The sequence below is a fragment of the Zootermopsis nevadensis genome, unplaced genomic scaffold, assembly GCF_977971745.1.
Source record: "Zootermopsis nevadensis isolate Lab colony 2312 unplaced genomic scaffold, Znev_1.0 Znev_ptg000022l, whole genome shotgun sequence".
NCBI classification, from domain to species: domain Eukaryota; kingdom Metazoa; phylum Arthropoda; class Insecta; order Blattodea; family Termopsidae; genus Zootermopsis; species Zootermopsis nevadensis.
The window spans coordinates 13,141,005-13,159,561 of record NW_028259154.1 but is presented as its reverse complement, the minus strand read 5'-3'; the positions used below and the strand labels follow the sequence as shown (position 1 = coordinate 13,159,561).

Genomic DNA, 18,557 nt, shown 5'->3' with positions numbered 1-18,557 from the left:
CCGGCCGGGGCGTGATGCTGACCACTCACCCCCATCTAGTGCCGAGGTCAAGGAAGAGAGGAGCTATACCTCCTCTCACCCCAAACGCCTACATGGCGTATAATGGGACAAACTTTACTTTTTACTTTTACAAACAGTTTTGTGCGCACGCAAATTAACACGTGCAGACATTCACAAACATATTAATAAGCCTATAGGAAAGAGACCACTCAGGAAACCTGGGCGTATATAACAGAATAATATTGAAATGATTCTTAACGATTTTGTTATTTTAGAGTGTGGATTGAATTTATATGGCTTAAGGTATGAATTCCATAAAATGCCCAGAATTTATTGCCTTGCTGAGCGTGCTTTTCAAGAAGGACTGCGCGCCAGCTCAGTAGAATTAGACTCTCAGCGATACACATTTTTAATAGTGTCACTAATGTCAGTTTGGTTTTGAAACTAAACATTATCGTTGTATCGTAACTGTTTACTCAGAATGTTTACGGATATTTTTTAGAAAAAAAAATATATGCTACATGGTAATTTATTACGAAAGTTCTCGATATAAATTCCTTTGAAAGTTGGTGTAATGATTTAGGGGTTGAGTCAGGAAAATTCATACTTTATATAGGTATAAAGTGGAAATATCAACACTCATTTCAACGTCTGGAGCTCTCTCTTGCATTGATTTAATTTTTTTATGTTTTGAAAAACATTTAGTGAGTGAAAAAGGGTAAGGGATTCGGGTGATACATAGAAGAAAACTTTGTAGAGTTTATAATTTATTAACATATTTTGTGATTCGTACGGAAGGGGAGAAAATCGACTTACGAACTTGATTTCCATGTTGATGGTGTGCAGAAAGAAGATAAACAAGAAATCAATTTATCTCAGCTATTTATGGAAACAAGAAGTTAGAAAAGGTGAAGGCGCTTGGAATGATGAAGGCTGAAATCATAATTGTGTCTCATATGAACCCCGTAGGCTTTCCTCTTCGCTTCTTTTCCATATTTAATTTCTCCCTCTTCTTATATTCATTATTCACCATTTATCATCTCCCTTTGAGAGTAAGCTTTGATTCGAGTAGTAAAGCTGTGATTTTTATTTTCTGTGCAATAGAAACCTTTTCTTTTTTCTTCAAAAATTGAGAATATCAGACATTCGCCTCTCGATTGAAGCTTGAATAAATAAATTATTTTCAAGCCACGAACACAACGTATCACATGAAAACAGACCATACTCTCTCAACGTCTCCATACCTTTAATACAGGGTGTTCCATTTTCAGGGAACAGAAAAAAATCTTGCTATTTCTGACACTTTACGCTTAAATTATATACTTTTTTATAAGCCTTTATTAGAACGATCAGCTAACGATTAATGTATGTACTATTCATGATGGTAATGATAAATTCATACAAAATTTTAAAATGAAGAACAGAGACTACTTAGGAGACCAAGCTGTATGTTGGGGATAGCATTGAAATGGATCTTAAAGATTGAGAATCCGAGGGTGTGGATTGGATATGATGGTTCTGGATAAAATCCAATGGTGCCCTTTCTGAATACGATAATATTCGTTCGGCTGGCATAAAAGGCTGATCGAGTACCAGCTTTTAATATTGATTGTACTATACTTAGATAGTTTATTTGAAACTTAAAATTCTTAGCATACAGGCGGTTAATGTAAATCTAGTGAAATATTTTACAAAACTTTATTATTTCACAGATCCCGTTCATTGAATAAAATCAGACTCCCTTCCGCGTTATAAAGTAAAACATGTTCTCAATAATTTCTCCCTTACTATTTTTTTAACTGTAGGGGGCATATAGTATGGAATTAGATGTCAAAATTGTGAATTTTATTTCGGCAGGGATTTGAAATGAGACTGACGTGGCAAATTTTTGGGTGGCATTCTGACACTAATGTGGACAGACAGACAACAGTAACCTCAATCAGGACACACGCACGATAGTCGTATTCGGGCTAATATTTGAACTGGCTGTCTTCAGAATAACAATCCAGCGCCTTGCCACTGTGAGTTACACGGGAAAAGATTTATGATAGTGTGAAAATTAGCGGAATTAAATACCCCGATTAATCGTTTCATTAAGGTTAATGAATAACAGGAAAGTGAAAATAGGCTGAATTTATAAACTGAACTCGTTCTCCTATTGTACATGAACAGAAGAATTTTTACGGAAGAGAAGAACAAATAGCTGTAAGCACAGAGCCGTTGGTCAACTAGGAAATTCCTAGAAAGGGTGGAATTAAGTTAGAAGTTTATTTTGAGTTAAAAACAAGACGTTTGATACTTTCACATGGGTACCATAGTAGCTTAACGGAAGTCATATAAAATAGATTAGAATTATCATATGCGTGTCCATCATCATTATCATAAAAATGTTTGTGATTATTTCAACCCTAACCGACTGCATTATTCATAATACGTTATCTAATACTATCTTAAACGTCGTTTCAGATCTAAACTGTGACCTCGTTAGCGATATCTTTCAGTGACTTTTTAAACAAAAATTTTGTATTCATTTCTTGTTCTCGCAGTTTCCTCATCACAATTGAAAGAATAACAACCACATTTTGAGTTTGGAAGGTTAAGTTCGGATCTATTTTTATTTCTGTTCTATTTCGGATCTGAAACTCTGCTATTAAGACCATTTCGTATTTTAACCCAGCCTTTCCAAGACTTATTGAAATAGACAACGACCACTTCCATATCCTCCCAGTTCATTATGCAAAATCTCCTTCTCATTCGATTCCTGCGCTACAAGGAACGTAGTTAATCGTGTCCGTGCAATGAATGAGATGTATCGCTTGGAGACATTGGTTTTGTTTGTTAGGATTGCTTTTTAACATCTAACAGTGTCACTATAAAAGAACTTCAGTAATTTCTTGTTGTCTGGCCTGTCTGAGAATTACTAGTTGCTGTGGAAATGTCAAAAAAGATGGTTTTTAGCTTCGGGGAAAACCAATCATAAAAGAATTAAGTGTAATATCTGTAATATCAAACAAACGACAACACAAACTGCTTGATAGATCCTACCCATGTCAGTTTTCCAGAATGAGATGTTGGAAACGAGGTTTAGATAGGATTTACAGACGTGATGCTTGTAGAATCCTTCGGAGCACTAATAACATCTTGTATATTTGGGTATAGGACGGCCAAACCCCGCCATTTTCGTGAGCGAGCCGCGGGGGAAGTACCGTGACATGTACAACATCAGCTGGAATGTGAACAGTTACACTCCCATCGAGGAGTTCAAACTTTCGTTCCGCAAGTTGCCAGTGAGTTCGCCCCAGGCGTTACCGGGCCACCAGCAGCCACCGTCTCCACAGCAGCAACTACAGCCCCCGCCAAATAATCGACGACAGTCAAGAAGGGTGAGTACATTGACTCCACATTATATATACGATAATTACTTCAAGAAAACTTCTACAAAATTCTGTACTTGAAGAATTTTTTTTTTTAGATGTTGCGCCTTATAATGTGGTAGAAATTTACCGACGTTTAAGTGATGCTTACTGCTTAAATAATCAGAGCACTCGCCTCGTAGAAATTTCATAAGTTATGTACTTTGTTTACAGTATTTGTGGAATATGCGAAAATAGATATCGATTAGACACAGGTCATGTCTCTCTGAGGCTTAAACTGTCAAGAAAAGACTTAAATTCTTTCGCGATTTGTTTAGTGTCACTGTAAACACGTGTCTATTATGAATGCTAATTGTGTCACCGGGTGTTACATTTCCTACCTTTCTTTAAATGCAGCTACCAGTCTTCCAAAAATTGTATAGAGTGGATTTAATCATCGCTTGCCGAGTTATTAGCTGTAAATGATTGCCCCCTTAAGAAATTAAATTCTCTGTTATGTAAGAGTTCTTATGATAGATCACCAGAGTAAAGAGCTATAAGTCGAAAGAGCCTATTTTTCGTATTATGCACAACACATCAAAAGTAACATTCGTTTTAAGTTTAAGTCTAAATATATAATAATATTTTTAGGGTATTTTTATGAATGTACCTTATTTGTAACGACTGTCCAAAAAAATTTCTTGTTTCCTGAACTTCTAATTACTTATACTCATTTATCGTAGCAAGGGAGAAATGTACAGCACTCAGACAATAAGTTATTAACTCAAGTTATGTTTACGTATTCATGAAGCCCTTGTTCAATTAATATCTCCTTAATGAACGAGCATAACAAATGGAGTGATATTTCAGTGAGAAATTAGCATGAAGCCCACATGCGTGTATGCATTTGACCGAAACAGAAGATTGTGAGCAAGATAACATATGACTGAGAGAGAACAATGGCTTATTGTGGTGGTAAGATAAGGATAGTGCAAGCATCAACACATCACGACAGGCAAAATGTCAGGCAGAATCATAAATTCATTTCAAAGGTAAATTAAGCTCAAATAATTGCCCAGACGAACTTTTAACGGGAGTAATTTAATTTCACATAAGTCTCTTGATTATTATTGTAACTGATCGAACAAACCTTTTAACGAAAAATATAAGTAATTTAAGTTATATAATTCACTTGTTTTTACTTTGCATATACTGTGTAAATATAAATCATATTCGATTGAGCATGTGGTAATATTTGACACATTGTGAGAAATAGAAAATGGACGCAGTTCTTCAAGAACGACATTTTTAATTTAGATTTACAAAATTATATGCTGTTTTTGCGAAAAAAATACCTCTCTAAGTCGTGTCTGTCCACATGTTTTAACTCTGAAACTAGTGAATGACCATCCATGAAATTTTGTATTTAGCGTCGTAGAAAGAGGGTAACAAATGAAATAATAAAGACGTCCTAAAACTTGTTTGCTTATCATGGTTTTCATGACCGAAAGATAAAGAAAATTATATATCGAGAAACTCGTCCTGAATTGTTCGTTACTACATATGAAATTTAATACACAAATACTAATTTGATAGTATTTTATTTACTATACACAATGAGTAATCATTTTTCGTCGTATATTGTTAAAAATACGTGAGTGGAACATGTTGTAGACATGAGGGAATAAAATAAATCCTAAACAATTAGAAAACTTTGCTGACTCAGGATAAAGTCGCAAGGCAGGCTTTTGTGAACACGGTTATGGATCGATTTCCTGCTTTCAGCAGAGGAATAATTTGATTGGTTGTGTAACTATAAATTTAGCAAGTAAGGCAACAGGACGGAACCAGTTCATTAATAAATTTTTTCGTTGGTTAATTATCTTGTAAATTCATTTATTAATTCAAATTAATATAATTTGTAACATTTCTCTCATCTCGGTTAGTTAATAACAGACTCGATATAATTTCCCGTTATGAAAGGCGCTTCGTACCTAAATCTGTTAAATGGGCTGATGAAGCGAACTGTGATATTGCATTTCACACGCACGGGGTTAGAGTAAACCCTTGTCCTCATGCTACACATTTCCCCAAGCAGCAGGAAGATAAATCCCCAAATTACGCGGTCCGAACTTATCGGACGTTGCTATGCTTAATGGTCAATTATATGATCACTTACATAACTTTAACCTCCTCTCCACAGGCATTTTGAACCTTAGGAACATTTCCATTCTCGCTTATCCTACCGATGTCCCCCTGTAGATTTTGCACAACCAGTATAAGCTACTTTGTTTAATCTCTGTACAAACTCAACGGTTTTCGAGGAAAGGGGGCAGAAATTGTTTAGGGGGGACGGGGTTAAGACTGTGTAGCCTATAATTACTCATGAGAATAAAGAGAGGAGGAATTGGTGATTAAGATCGTAAAGGGTAAGAGGTTAAAATGGGTAAAGTCGTACTTCAAAATGAAGTTATCACGAAAATGCTAAAGCATGAGACGAGACCTGTATTTTATATACAGATAAAAACTAAAATTCATTGAATGTAAACTCAGAACAAAAGCATGAAATATGGCGCTAGAGCGACAAGACTGATTCTTATCATTAAGGCTTTTGTAAAGATGTTTAACGACGCCTTTCTACTGATAATTACATGGTGACAGAGAATTAAGTGCACACGCAATATCATGGTAAATGTTCAGAGCTGCATGCGTACGTTTACATTTCACGTAAAAGTCTAGTAGAGTATAAATTCAATTTGTGGATGATGCTATTCTATTCGGATTTCCTTTCTTCTTACAGTCAATAAGAGCCAAATTTTAAGTAAAATTAGCAGGGACAGATCAATGGGGTGTAGTCATTCATACGATCTGGACAGGTCTTCGATTTCCAGCAGTGACAACATCATTTTGTCCGGCTCTGAGTCTCACCCATTCTACAAACTAACTGGTACCAGGAGTTTCTTCGTCGGAGTTAAACTGGTCGATGCTTGGGAGTTAAAACTTACCATCTTCTAGTGTCTAGGTTACAAATATTTGGAGTTTGTGAGATCTGGATTATGTCAGAGGTAAAAATGCTGGGATTGGTCTTCTGGGTTGTGACGTCGTGTGGACTTGTAAATTGGTAGCAAGTTTTGAGGGGAACATATTGTACAATCTTCACGGTTTAAATTGGAGTTATGTATCTGCTTCATCTTACGTCTTACTGGCAACGTGAAGTGTTAAGTACAAAGATAATATTTATTTTGAAAACCCACAATATTGAACATGAAACGTAGGTCAGTAGAGGCCGAGCGAGAAGTGCTGATGCTTGCGCAAAGGTCTGATTTTGGTCGTATGAGATGGACCCGTCCGAAGCACGCGCTAGAGGGGTGTCAGCTTCAGTTGGTTCCTACGTGTAATTCTAAAGTATCTAGCTTATCCTCCCATAATTTTATGTTGCTAACTTGGTACACTAGGCGATTTGCTATAAAAATTAAATTTAGCAGGAAGCAGATTATTCATCTCTTACGTTGATCATACCGCTGCTTCATAAATATTGATTTTCTTATTTGTTTTATATGTTTATTTTATACCATCTGTCATATATTGCTTTACTGGTCCGAGTTGTTAATTTTATGTCTCTTGTGCATAGATATATTATTTCTTGACGTGTTTGTATGTATCCTTTCTCAGTTTTCGAAGTTAAGAGTCTTGCGTATAAAAATATAGGCCAAAAACAGACATTTTAAATCGTTTTATGTGTTGTGAACGATGTGTCATACTTTTATGAAAGGACATAATCTATATATATCTGAAAACAAGGTATTCGGACATAAAAAGTTAATTCATAGTTCGTGACCGATTTGGGTTATTACGTAATGAAAAACATCTTCACTCGTACGCATTGGTTTTAGCATCGCAAAGTCAAGGAGTGGCTGAGAAGGATCTCGAAGGATGTCTTCAAGAGGGATGTTGGTGACATTAGGGTTTGAGGACGCAACTAGTCTAGAATTGTGCCAATTTGCGAAGCTAGATATTAGCAGTTTTGTACCGATGAGACATGGAGAAAACTGCATAATGATGAGCTTAAAAATCTGTACTCCTCCCCCAGTATTGTCAGGGTGATTAAGTCGAGAAGAATGAGATGGGCGGGGCATGTAGCGCGCATGGATGGGACAAGAGGTTTGCACCGCGTATTGGTTGGGAAGCCTGAGGGGAAAAGACCTCTGGGGAGACCTAGACGTAGATGGGAGGATAATGTCAGGCGGGATCTGTGGGAGATAGGAGTTGAAGGAAACTGGATTTTGTTGGCCCAGGACAGGGTGTGGTGGAGGGCTTTGGTTGATTCGGTGATGAACCTTCGGGTTCGGTAAGCCATCTAGTTAGTTAGTTAGTACCAACGGGTTCTACCATTATATACTTAGTTAATTGTAGATTTAATGACGACCTGCAAAGTCTACAGGGTATATTGCAATTTATCATTATTTGTACACTCAGTTAAATATTTTGAACGTAATCTGTGTTGCATTTTTGAAGTTATGACATCAAACAGGACATTCTTTTTTATTGGGGTTTTTGTTCTTATTATTATTTGCTTATAAAATTAATAAGAAGCCTATACTGGCTTAACGTATAATTACAAAGTAATTAAATTAATTTCTACTTAAGCTAAGAATTTTGTGAAGGAAGGCAAAAGATGATAGGAAGTTGCGACATTTTTAATTATCATAGGTTTTCTCTTCTGCCTCTAGGCTATCCAGTCCTTTGGACTTCTTTATGAGCTAGCTTGAAAATTCACTTTATTCAGGGAATTTCTACCGGCTTAAATTTTAGTTCTGCGAGTTGTTCGTTGGGGGGGGGGGGGGGGTGAGTTTAAGGGAAACGAGTCTGTTATTCGAAGTACAGAGTCGCTTTTGCACGAGTTCAAAGTAGAAGGGAAATAAAAATGAATTTTAAAAAAGGTTACACTGTCTCTAATTGGGAAGCGTACTTGTAATTAGGATCAAAGCAAAGAGATTGCTGGTGTATGTTCGGCAAATTGTTGTAAGTAAGAGAGTAATTATCATGACTCTCACGCACATCTCTTGAGGCTGTCTCTAAAACGGGTCTCATAATTCGTCGTATGATGTTCACCCACCTTTATAGAAGACAGACAGAACTGTAATGCTCTGCGCATGCATTCGAGACTTACCCAGTTTCAATGACGGAAGATTTTCGTAGTTCTTCCCAGTTTCTCCAACAGAATCTTTTGGTAGTATCGTTAAACAGGCCACGATCAATTCCTCCCACTCAATATTATATGACTGAGTGATGCTGTTGGAAACGTCGTCAAATAATGTAAGAAACATGAAGATTACTGTCATCAGGGCGATTGACCTGATGAAGGAAACAGAAAACACTTCAGAAACGTTTATATATTTCTACGAGTCTCACTGTGAGAACCTTAGATCTCGCAGAAATTCCAGTCAGTTGCATAACACGTAGAAACATTCTAAATACAGTAAATAACGATCAAGTCATTATGAATTCTAGGAAATTTTGTGTTCTCTTCAATATACAGAAAAAATCTTTTTTAAATGAGAAACACACTTCATATTCATAGGTGTAATGAAATGTTTGAGATGGGTCCGGGGAGATTTTTTCGCTACTGCGAGCCGTATTTGCTACTCATATTTTTTGTCGTCCGTCCCAGAAGACACCCATTCGACCCTCGCCGCCTTAAGATCGTCTTGCAGCGTAACAAAGTCTCACTACATTAGGTCTGTTGGTTACTTTCGTCTAAATTTAAATGTCATTACCGTATTTGTGGTTTTATTTGGTTGCCTTCAAATGGGGTAATCTCTCTTTTCTGAAAATGTTTGTTATTTTATTTACTGAGTAAATATTTAACTTTCTCTGTATGCCTTTGTGTTACTTAACGACGCTGTCAGTAACCAGACTATATGCATCATGGATTAATATTGTTTAAACTAATACAATAGAAAACATTTATCAGTCGATACTTTTTAATTTGAATTTTCTAAACAACTACGTAAACTTCAAATTCAAACTTTATATTCTCACAGAAGGTATATTTTTTATCACAGTTTGTAGCGTTATATGAGATATTTACTTTAAGACGTTTCAGTTTGTACAAACAACCTGTCAACATAAATCAGTTCCTTAGAAACGCTTTCCAACCGAATAGAGTCTTGAAACTTGTCTTGGTATAGAACAATGATATTGCATAAGAACAGGAAGCAAAGGGAGGCGAAGACCCAAAATGTTCACCTTAAAAGCCATTAATTATTCACCAGGTCTTCAGAACACATACAAGATATTAGCTGGCTTATTATGTAACGAAACTCTTCATTCCATTACTGGTACTATCACTGTGTACGTAGGAGCATTAAACACTGCACTGATGTGGTGGCAAATCCTCCCCTGTACCTTCCTTGCTTCATTCCCTGCAGTATCAACCCTCTTACTGTTACGATGAGATACTGACACACTGAGATATAGGAATGAACTACTGTGCTATCTTATGCTCTTGAATAAATACTGAAGCCTGAGTGCGTACAGTTCAATTTAATGGAGGAGAAGGGGCTTGAACACCCCCCAACTTCTCCCCCAGCCTTTAATGATGAAGGCATTCGTTAGAGGGTTCTCTAGGGGAAAAAAAAGTGTTTTGGAAGTATATGTTATTCATCCCCCTTATTTTATGTAACTTATATTATAATATATGTGATCTTTTTCCTCAAAGCACTTCGCGTTATTACAAATGGAAGTCTTAAAGTAGGATTTGAAGTTCTCATGGCGGTGAACACGAAGATGGTTGTTTTCTGGGTTGCTGTAGCACCGCGCTACAACCCGGAAGTCTTAAATATCACCTAGGAGTATCTATAAGTATGAGTTGGTAATATTAGAATGTAGTCATAACATTTTATTTATGAGGTAGGCTTAAAATTGAAATCCTAACACATTTCGTTCTAAAATTCCCTTGAAACTGATTGACTAGGAGCAAATAGTGTGTAGGAAGTGTACTGTACAGTTTTTGGTAATGTTTATAATGTTATTTGAAAGATGTAGTATTTTAATAATTGGATCACCAGAAACGGAAATATAAAAATAGACCGCCGGACTGAAGTTAGACTTCATTAAGGACTTGTGGGAGGAAATACAGACACGCAGGCTAAAATATGTTGCTTTTGTTTGTTGTGCCTTTAAAAAAAACCTTGGAATATGTTGGCCATATTTTATGAAACTGGATGCGTTCATTATTTTATTGCAAGTTATTTTGTAACCGTTATATTTTGTTAATACTTGGAGTTTTTAGTTTGTTTTGATATTTGAATAAAATTAATTACATTTCGAATAATAACGTTTGACAAAAACCACAAAATGCACGTTAAAAATTACATCAACTCGTTTAATAAGAACCATAACAGTGGATTACATCCGTGAAATGATACTTATAGGTAATTAAATATTCTCGGAAACAGAAAGTGATTTTTACTGGAGCTTGGGACTTTTATAATTTTGTGTTCTGTTTACGCAGTGCGCCAACGTAAAATTGTCAATTTTTTGCAGTTTTATGGTTATCAAATGAATTTAACCCCAGTCTGAACAGAAGAAACAACATAATTAATGTGTACATATTAATTGAATCCTTTGTGTTCTTATCCAGCACAGCTAGGCACTTTCATTTGTCAAAATATTTTCCTCTTTCATGTATAGTCAAAAGAGTGCTTGAAGCATGTAGGCTTATCCCGTAGACCATCATAGAACCGTCTTACATTCTACCCGCTCAGTTATATCGTTATGTATTTCCACCGGTAAAGGGAAGTTAGGTGGTTCTTAAATTTAACGATGATGTTTCATAATTCGTGTGTCAATCGAAATTATATCCTTGCAACGTTTGTAAACATACGAAAATAAGGGAACCATCGGAGAAAAATAAGACGAAGCATGCTTGAGGAAATGAGACATGAATATGTAATTTTAGTTCGAAAACCTGAAGCTGGGAGAAAAATATTAAAATTGATCTTCAAGAACGGTGTGAGGGAATTAAACGGATTTAAGGTCAGGATAGAGTTCAGAGGTTGACTTTCGTAAACACGATAATGAGCATTATTTTGTAATAAAAACCAAGGACTTTTATGACCACCTAGACACTATCAGCTTTTCAAAAATACACAATGAAGTTAGATAGCTGCACAGTTATTATTTCCTAGTCAATTAGTTAATAAAATATATTTGTACAGAACATATCGGATACAAATTGTAACGCAGTGAATCTGTCCTCAGGACAATGACACGTACTCTTCTTACACGATCTACGGACACCCTGGTGCCAGGAGCGACTGGAACGACGTCATCCTCTCGCCCATTCCGAGCGGCAAGCCAACCCAGAAAATGACGTATCTGATACGCGGTCTGGAACCATCCTCCCAGTACGAGGCGAGAGTGGAAGCAAAGAACCGGTTTGGATGGAGCCGTTCTTCGGACAGCTTCACCTTTTCCACGACAGGCGTAGGTGAGTTCTCACATCTTTTTGATGCCGTTGTAAGTTTCCAGTGACTATACTTTGCCCTAACCGCAGGACGGAGATTTCATCTCGGCAAATGAGGTGAAGTGGCCAAGCCGTCAATAGAACGTCATTTCATCCCCATATGGGTCGTCCGTGTCAAAAATACAGAAATGATGACTGCACGAAGTCTCTTTCTGGGGGGGGGGGGGTATTAACTGTTAAGGTGGCATTTCCATGTAATACGATCAGATACCAGTGGCTTTATGTATAGTAGTGCCATTGTTTTTTAAGTAAATGCTAGGAAGAATTGGTAGAAGGAGAAATTTCTTATTTCAAATACAAAGCATGCTTATGTATACGTCCATATAGGCCATTTACGGAGACCAGACAGTCGATGTAAGAACAATCCTTTAGCTACGCACGTGACAGTCATCTGATTCGAGAGTTGAAGAAACCGGTAGAGCCAGCGTAGTAAGTGATCGCATGATGGCCCGAGCAGTTTAGTTTGCATTCACTGTCTCGTCTCGGTAAATAGGCTGTAGGTGATCTAGAATCGTCATCTAGCGTTCTGATTCCATACAATTATTTTTAAATAATATTTAGAAATACCCGTTAAAATTGAGGGAGGAATAATTTCTTATCTTCACACATTACCACATTTTACTTCCATTTATTTATCTTTTTTGTAAATTTATCTCCTTCGCTACTTTCTACCACATTACTTTGGTCATCCATTTCGTCACAGAAGTACAATTAAAACTATTTCTACGTTTTCGTCGCCAGTAATAAAGATATTTCTAAAAGTTGCCTATTGGTAGCGACATGTGTAAAGTATAATTGTCTGCCATTTAAAATCATTATTAGTCATACATAACACACACAGTGATAAACAGTGTTATTATTGGGCCTAAAAATAATTTGATCTTACAGAATTGAAGCGACATTTTGTAACCAGCTGGTCACATTCAGACCATTTGTTATATTCTTATAGTTTCATGTTTTATAAGTTTTAAACGTGGACAAAAGGATAGCGAGGCTGTTTTTTTAGAGTCGTATGAAATGGTCTGAGAATTACCATTTGTTTAAAATATGTCACAGTAATTCTGCTAGCTTAAGTTGCACGTAAAATTAGTTGTATGCCACAGTGACAACACTTTAGTATTATTTTTGAATTTTTCTTTACATAAAAGCAGTATGAAAATGATTAATTTAAATTCTACTGCAGAAAACTTATTTTTTTCATATTTGAATTGTGTGTTGAGGTTGTGAGCACTAGGGCTGGCACTAACACTTACATCAGTTCCGTTTTCTCGTTGCTACGAAATGGAAGTTGTAACCAACTAGCACTCTAGTCAGTAAATTATCACAAGTGCGTGAGTCAGTTGTTAACATCCTCTTGTGTATGACGTATATAAAGTATTAAAAATGAATATTAATATAGGGAAATGTAAATTGTTTGTGTGAAATAAAACTGTAGCGAACATATTTTCTGATTCCGAAAAAAAATAGAATACATTTTTCATTTTAAAATATGAATTATATTAGAGTAACGGAGTAGAAACATATTTTTATTCAGGTTTTGTTTTGTAGTGGCGTCTGGTTTCGTGGCGCTGTTGTCGATTTGTATCCGTCAATATCCACCAACTCATTTTTCACGTGTTTATACAGACATCATTGTATCATGGCTATCGATAGAGTTATAAGAATGTGGAACAAAATAAGCTTTCTTTATAATAATGTATTTATTAAGATGATAAATAGTAAACACATATATCATTGGAAATTCTAAATTCTGCCTTCCTTTACTAGATGTGATTTGGATAATTTAATTTCCTTCAGTACATGACATTTATAGGTCATATACTCGCAGTAAGAAACGGAATGAACTAAAATTTCAACTCAATTCAAGACCCGTCGCCTCCAGCAGAAATATTCTATTTTATTTCCATTGTTGTAGGTTATTCCTTTAAGGCAGAAGTACCAACAGTTAAAGTGAATTGAACATTTTCTTAGGTTCAGTGGTTAACTTTCTCACATATTATTCAGTATATGCAATAGCAGTACATCAGCTGTTTCCTACTGGTTGAGATATTTCGTGAATGTTTTCAGTCTGTGTATACCTTAAAATACCTCACAATTTCTTTATTCCACAATATCCTACCATTATTCAAGGCGTTACTGAACCTCACAGTGTTTCAGTTGGCATTCCTGCTTCGTGTCTTGTATTTACCGATTTCGAATATCGTACCATAATTTCTTAACCTCTTTATTCAAATGATGGGATAACCGATTTAATTAACTGTTTGACTTAGGGCTTTTCCTAGAAAAATCTGCTCAGCTGGTCAATACAATCTGTTTTAATGAAACCAGAAAGTTAATTTTCATCTTAAAAACTAGTCATTTAATTCTGCGTAGAGATTATTGAATACAGTCTACAGCTTCATATAGTACATTTTTAAGAACCGTTATAAGTCCATCTACTCTTAGCTCTATCAAGCGGACATCACATTTTTGTTACCTTAGTGCAAGTTCACTCCTCGACTTTGCTCGGTGTTAGGTTTAAAGACTGTCGTGGTCTCTTTCATGCATTTTGGAACTGAGGAAAATCTTAGGCAAGATGACCGGTTTCCTGACTTAACCCAAAGTATCTCAAATACAAGTCAGAAGTTTTACCGCTTGAACCAACTTGTGAAGACTTGGATGCAACGTGTTTACAATAATTATTATATGTGACAGATTTGAATAATATTCGATGTGGTATGTTCGTTCTGAAAAGGGGATAATTGTGTTGCTGAGTTCCGTTTAATATAATTCATAATTTACGTGATTTATTTCTTATATGCGTATTTCATTACAAATAGGCATAACTAAAAAAACAAAATGTTTTCCATATAATTCTTATTTTTTATATACGTGAAGTTCTTTTTCTGGAGCGTTCGCAACCTTGTACGCGTGTAAAAATTCAGAGAGAGAAAAAATCAGACTCCACCAAAGCGGGACAAATGCTAAGAATAAGAAGAAGATTTTGGTCAAAAAATCCAATGGAGGAGACCACTTTGGAGGTAGGAACTGGATTCAACTGTCTCAGAATAATATTCAGTGGCATGCTTTGAACTTAAAAAATTAGTGAATTTCTTGATCAACTGAGGAGCTAATGTGTTCCGTGTATTTATTTTTATTATGAGCCGTTATTTTTATAAATTGTTACAAAATTATGTTTCATGTGCTGTCAGATGTTTGGTATAATACGTGGAAGAGTGACATATATCTACTGGTACTTCGATAAATGTTATATGGTGACCTGCATGTAAAATATTAAAGTTCCATACAAGAAAATTTTATATATACGACTCATATGTGGGATTCGTGGTTTGAAACCCAAATTAATTTTCCGTTCGCTCCTCTACTCATAACCATCATGTAATCGTCAGTGAAGTGAATTTCTGCCTGGATCCTATCCAACGTAAGCCACAACATAACATGACTGATGGAGGCTTTCAGTTTAAAGTGTTTAAAGTGTGCTTGAAATGCTGTGCTAACAACCGAGCTGAAGGGCAGTTTCCACGTACAGCATTTTGATAAACGGTTTCTCGTGTTGGGAGTTCTGGACGCCATTACACGACACTTAACATTAATCAATTCAATAACAATCATCCCGTGAAAATAGAAAAAAATAATTTGTGTAATACTTTGAAAGTAACATGTTAACAGACGAGTTGTGATCAGTATAAAGATTTTCTCTTTACTCATAACATTTCTTCACCATGTTCCTTATCATTCCTCTGCTTATCAATCTATCTATTTTTCCTTTATAACCGTTCGATACAGATAAAATAAATTAGAAGCATTCACAATTACAGTTCTTTTATTGTTCCATCGGCTGTGGTGATTTTATACTGTCTTTTAAGTAGTAATATCTCTGCATTCGAAACATTTATTCATTTCATCAGCAATATAATGTAATGCAAATTTTTAGAATTTAAGCTAACGAATATACTAACAAATCATAAATTGTTACGAATAAAACTCGATGTGAGGACGATATTTTTCTTTGTCGTATTAGACCTACTGTAAACATCTTTTTTAAGTAACAATGTATTTTATTTACGCTTAAAAAGGACGTGTTAAGATTATAGTTGTGGAATGTCTAGGAAGACTTCATTTTAGCTTGGTAAAATATGCGTATTTTACTTTATCAGGCAACTGCGAATGTGAATGCAGAATTTCAACAAGAATATCGTAACAGTACATCGGTACCTTTGAACCGCGCTTTTTCCGTAGTTCACAAGAGTTTTTGTGTGAACTAGTAGTTAAAATTGTCCAATTTAAATGGAAATTGAAATGGCTGGACAGTTTTCTGTAAAATTCTCCAGTATTAAATTTGATTAAAATTGATTTATCCATTCTCGAGTCTTTCTATGGTGGGAGGTGGAGTTGTAGGTCGGAACGATTTTAATATTTGTTCCACAAGGGAGCAAACTCCTCGTGAAACATTCACACAGTTTTCTGCACGAACTAAAGGGGTCTTATCCTGGACTGCAGAGACAGGGAGACAGGGGAGTTTCACATCATAATAACAGGAAATGTAATTTTCATGTAATTAATTGTTGAATTATTGAATGACACTTCTCATCAAACGTAAGTAAACATAGTAAGATGCTACGATGACTGTGGATGATGAATTAAAAATGATGAAATAGTAAACAAGTGTGAGATATTTTATGACACTGAGAGTAGCCGTCGTATATTTAACACTTTTGGTTCGTATTTGTTAGTCCCAAGTTCGAATATCGTGTCGGAAACCAGCTGTCTTATACAGTTTTCTTTTGAGATTTTTTGTTTCACGTCATTCAGACAAATTCTGTAATACTGCCTTAATATGACTCCGTTACCTTTTTTCCCCCCACTTCATTTCGAATTCATCATTCACAGTTTTCCTACCGTTCGGCTTTATATGTTTCTAGGTTTGCAAACTAACGATGTTTCTGATATCCATCCGCCAGTGCACACACACTGACTCGCTCACACATTACATTCATATTGTACAATAGACGTGAACAAAGTTGGGGATTATAATAAGGAAATGTAAAATATTGATGTTGCTTGTATTGTAAGTTATTTGTTCTGCTTGTCTGTTTGTTGATTTGTGACTCATTGCGTTTGTTCTCTTTTATCTTTCTCCTGGCACTCACCCGGCAGAGAACTCCCTGTATGAGCCCTCACCTGAACCCGCAGTTCTGGCAGGTCAGTTCAGAAACTCTCTCACTCTCTCTCTCTCTTCTTTTACTTCTTTACACTTGTCGCCTTTTATTTCCTCACTTTATAAAGTATTTGTTTTGCTTAATGCATTTCTTGTTTGTTTGATTTACCTATTTTATGTGTTAAAATATTAAGTATTAAACATTTTCACGAATTCATGTCTGAATTACATGAAAGATACTTGTGGTACGGGTCCCTATTATGTCGCAAGATGTCTCTGGGCTATGTCGACCGCTGCAAATTCACACGTTCGTCTCCAGGCAGGTGAGGGAGGGGAGGGAGGGGAAGCGACAGCACATATGGCGTCTTGCTCCCCCGTGCCTTTCCAACTTCCCCTCTCCCCTGTAGCTGTGACTCACAGATGTTTTACTCCTAGCATAGAAGCTGAGAGACGTGTTCACTCATGAAGAGACAAATTTAGAAACAGATGAAGAAGTGATACGATTTAGTTTGGGCTAAATATGACGTAAATTAAGTAACTACATGATATATTTAATATCTTTACCTTTGAACGCATTCTTCGTGTCTCATAATTTCAGTTGCTCCTGGCTTACTCGTCTTAATTCGAAAAATATAAATTGCCTAACCGCAGAGGCATTCTTTGCAATGAATCCAGATAGGCATACTGATATGTCTGCGGCGAGAAAGATTAATAGTATAATACATGCTAACATAGCAGCTTTTTATTAGCAGAAATATCACTGTATCATTTGCATGTGTTAAGTGCATAGCCTACAGCATATCAGACAATGTTTCGGTTGTAAGAAGTGTAGGTAAGCCGACTAATTTTGTTCTAATTATTTTACTTTAAATATATGTTCGTAATGCCATTATTGATGTTGTATTGCATTTGCGTATTACGACACGGGATGCAGCGAAAATAAGACAAGCGCTCAGCGAACGTTGATATGCATTGAGCAGGCTTACATTTTTCGTCAGTCCCGATGGAAATAAGTTATGCATACTCTGTGGAGGATATCTCGGTCCCATACACAAAATGTATTTTTCAAATTTTATTATAGTACGCCCCATCGTAAACGCCCATAAATTAACTTACATTGTGCCTGCTTTAATTTCGTGTTTTTTTTTCGTTTAAATTAATTTGATTTTGGGAATTTATAGTCTCACTAATATGTATAATGTGAACAGTTGTCATACCATCCAACTTAACATCTTCTGCTTAGAACTCCATCTGAAATTGTTCTGTAACATGTAATCAAAATGTTATAGAGCAAGTATTTAATTCTATATATTTTTTAAATTCAGATTTAAAAACTAACGAGCTCCTTCCCCCCACTATTTATACCTTACTGTATAAAGTGTCTTTCATCGTGTTCAGAAGTCTTGGGTGTGGTTATTTTTGAAATTACGGGCTGAGTTCTACAACATATGGTGTCTTCAGTTATTCAAAGTAATCGTATTATATATGTTGTATTAAATAAACATGATTTTTAAAA

General features: G+C 35.8%; 1 protein-coding gene across 7 annotated transcripts in view; it reads left to right on the top strand.

Moving 5' to 3' along the window:
* LOC110835907 (limbic system-associated membrane protein) overlaps nucleotides 1-18,557 on the top strand; it is an 893,271-nt gene that overhangs the window by 865,125 nt on the left and 9,589 nt on the right. For 6 of the 7 annotated variants that reach the window (XM_087353891.1, XM_087353892.1, XM_087353890.1 and 3 more), the window contains 3 exons: nucleotides 3,160-3,383; nucleotides 11,619-11,847; nucleotides 17,041-17,085. In XM_087353891.1, the coding sequence (XP_087210017.1) occupies nucleotides 3,160-3,383; nucleotides 11,619-11,847; nucleotides 17,041-17,085 (498 nt within the window). The remainder of the gene's footprint in view (nucleotides 1-3,159; nucleotides 3,384-11,618; nucleotides 11,848-17,040; nucleotides 17,086-18,557) is intronic. The other variant, XM_087353888.1, reaches the window with a different exon arrangement.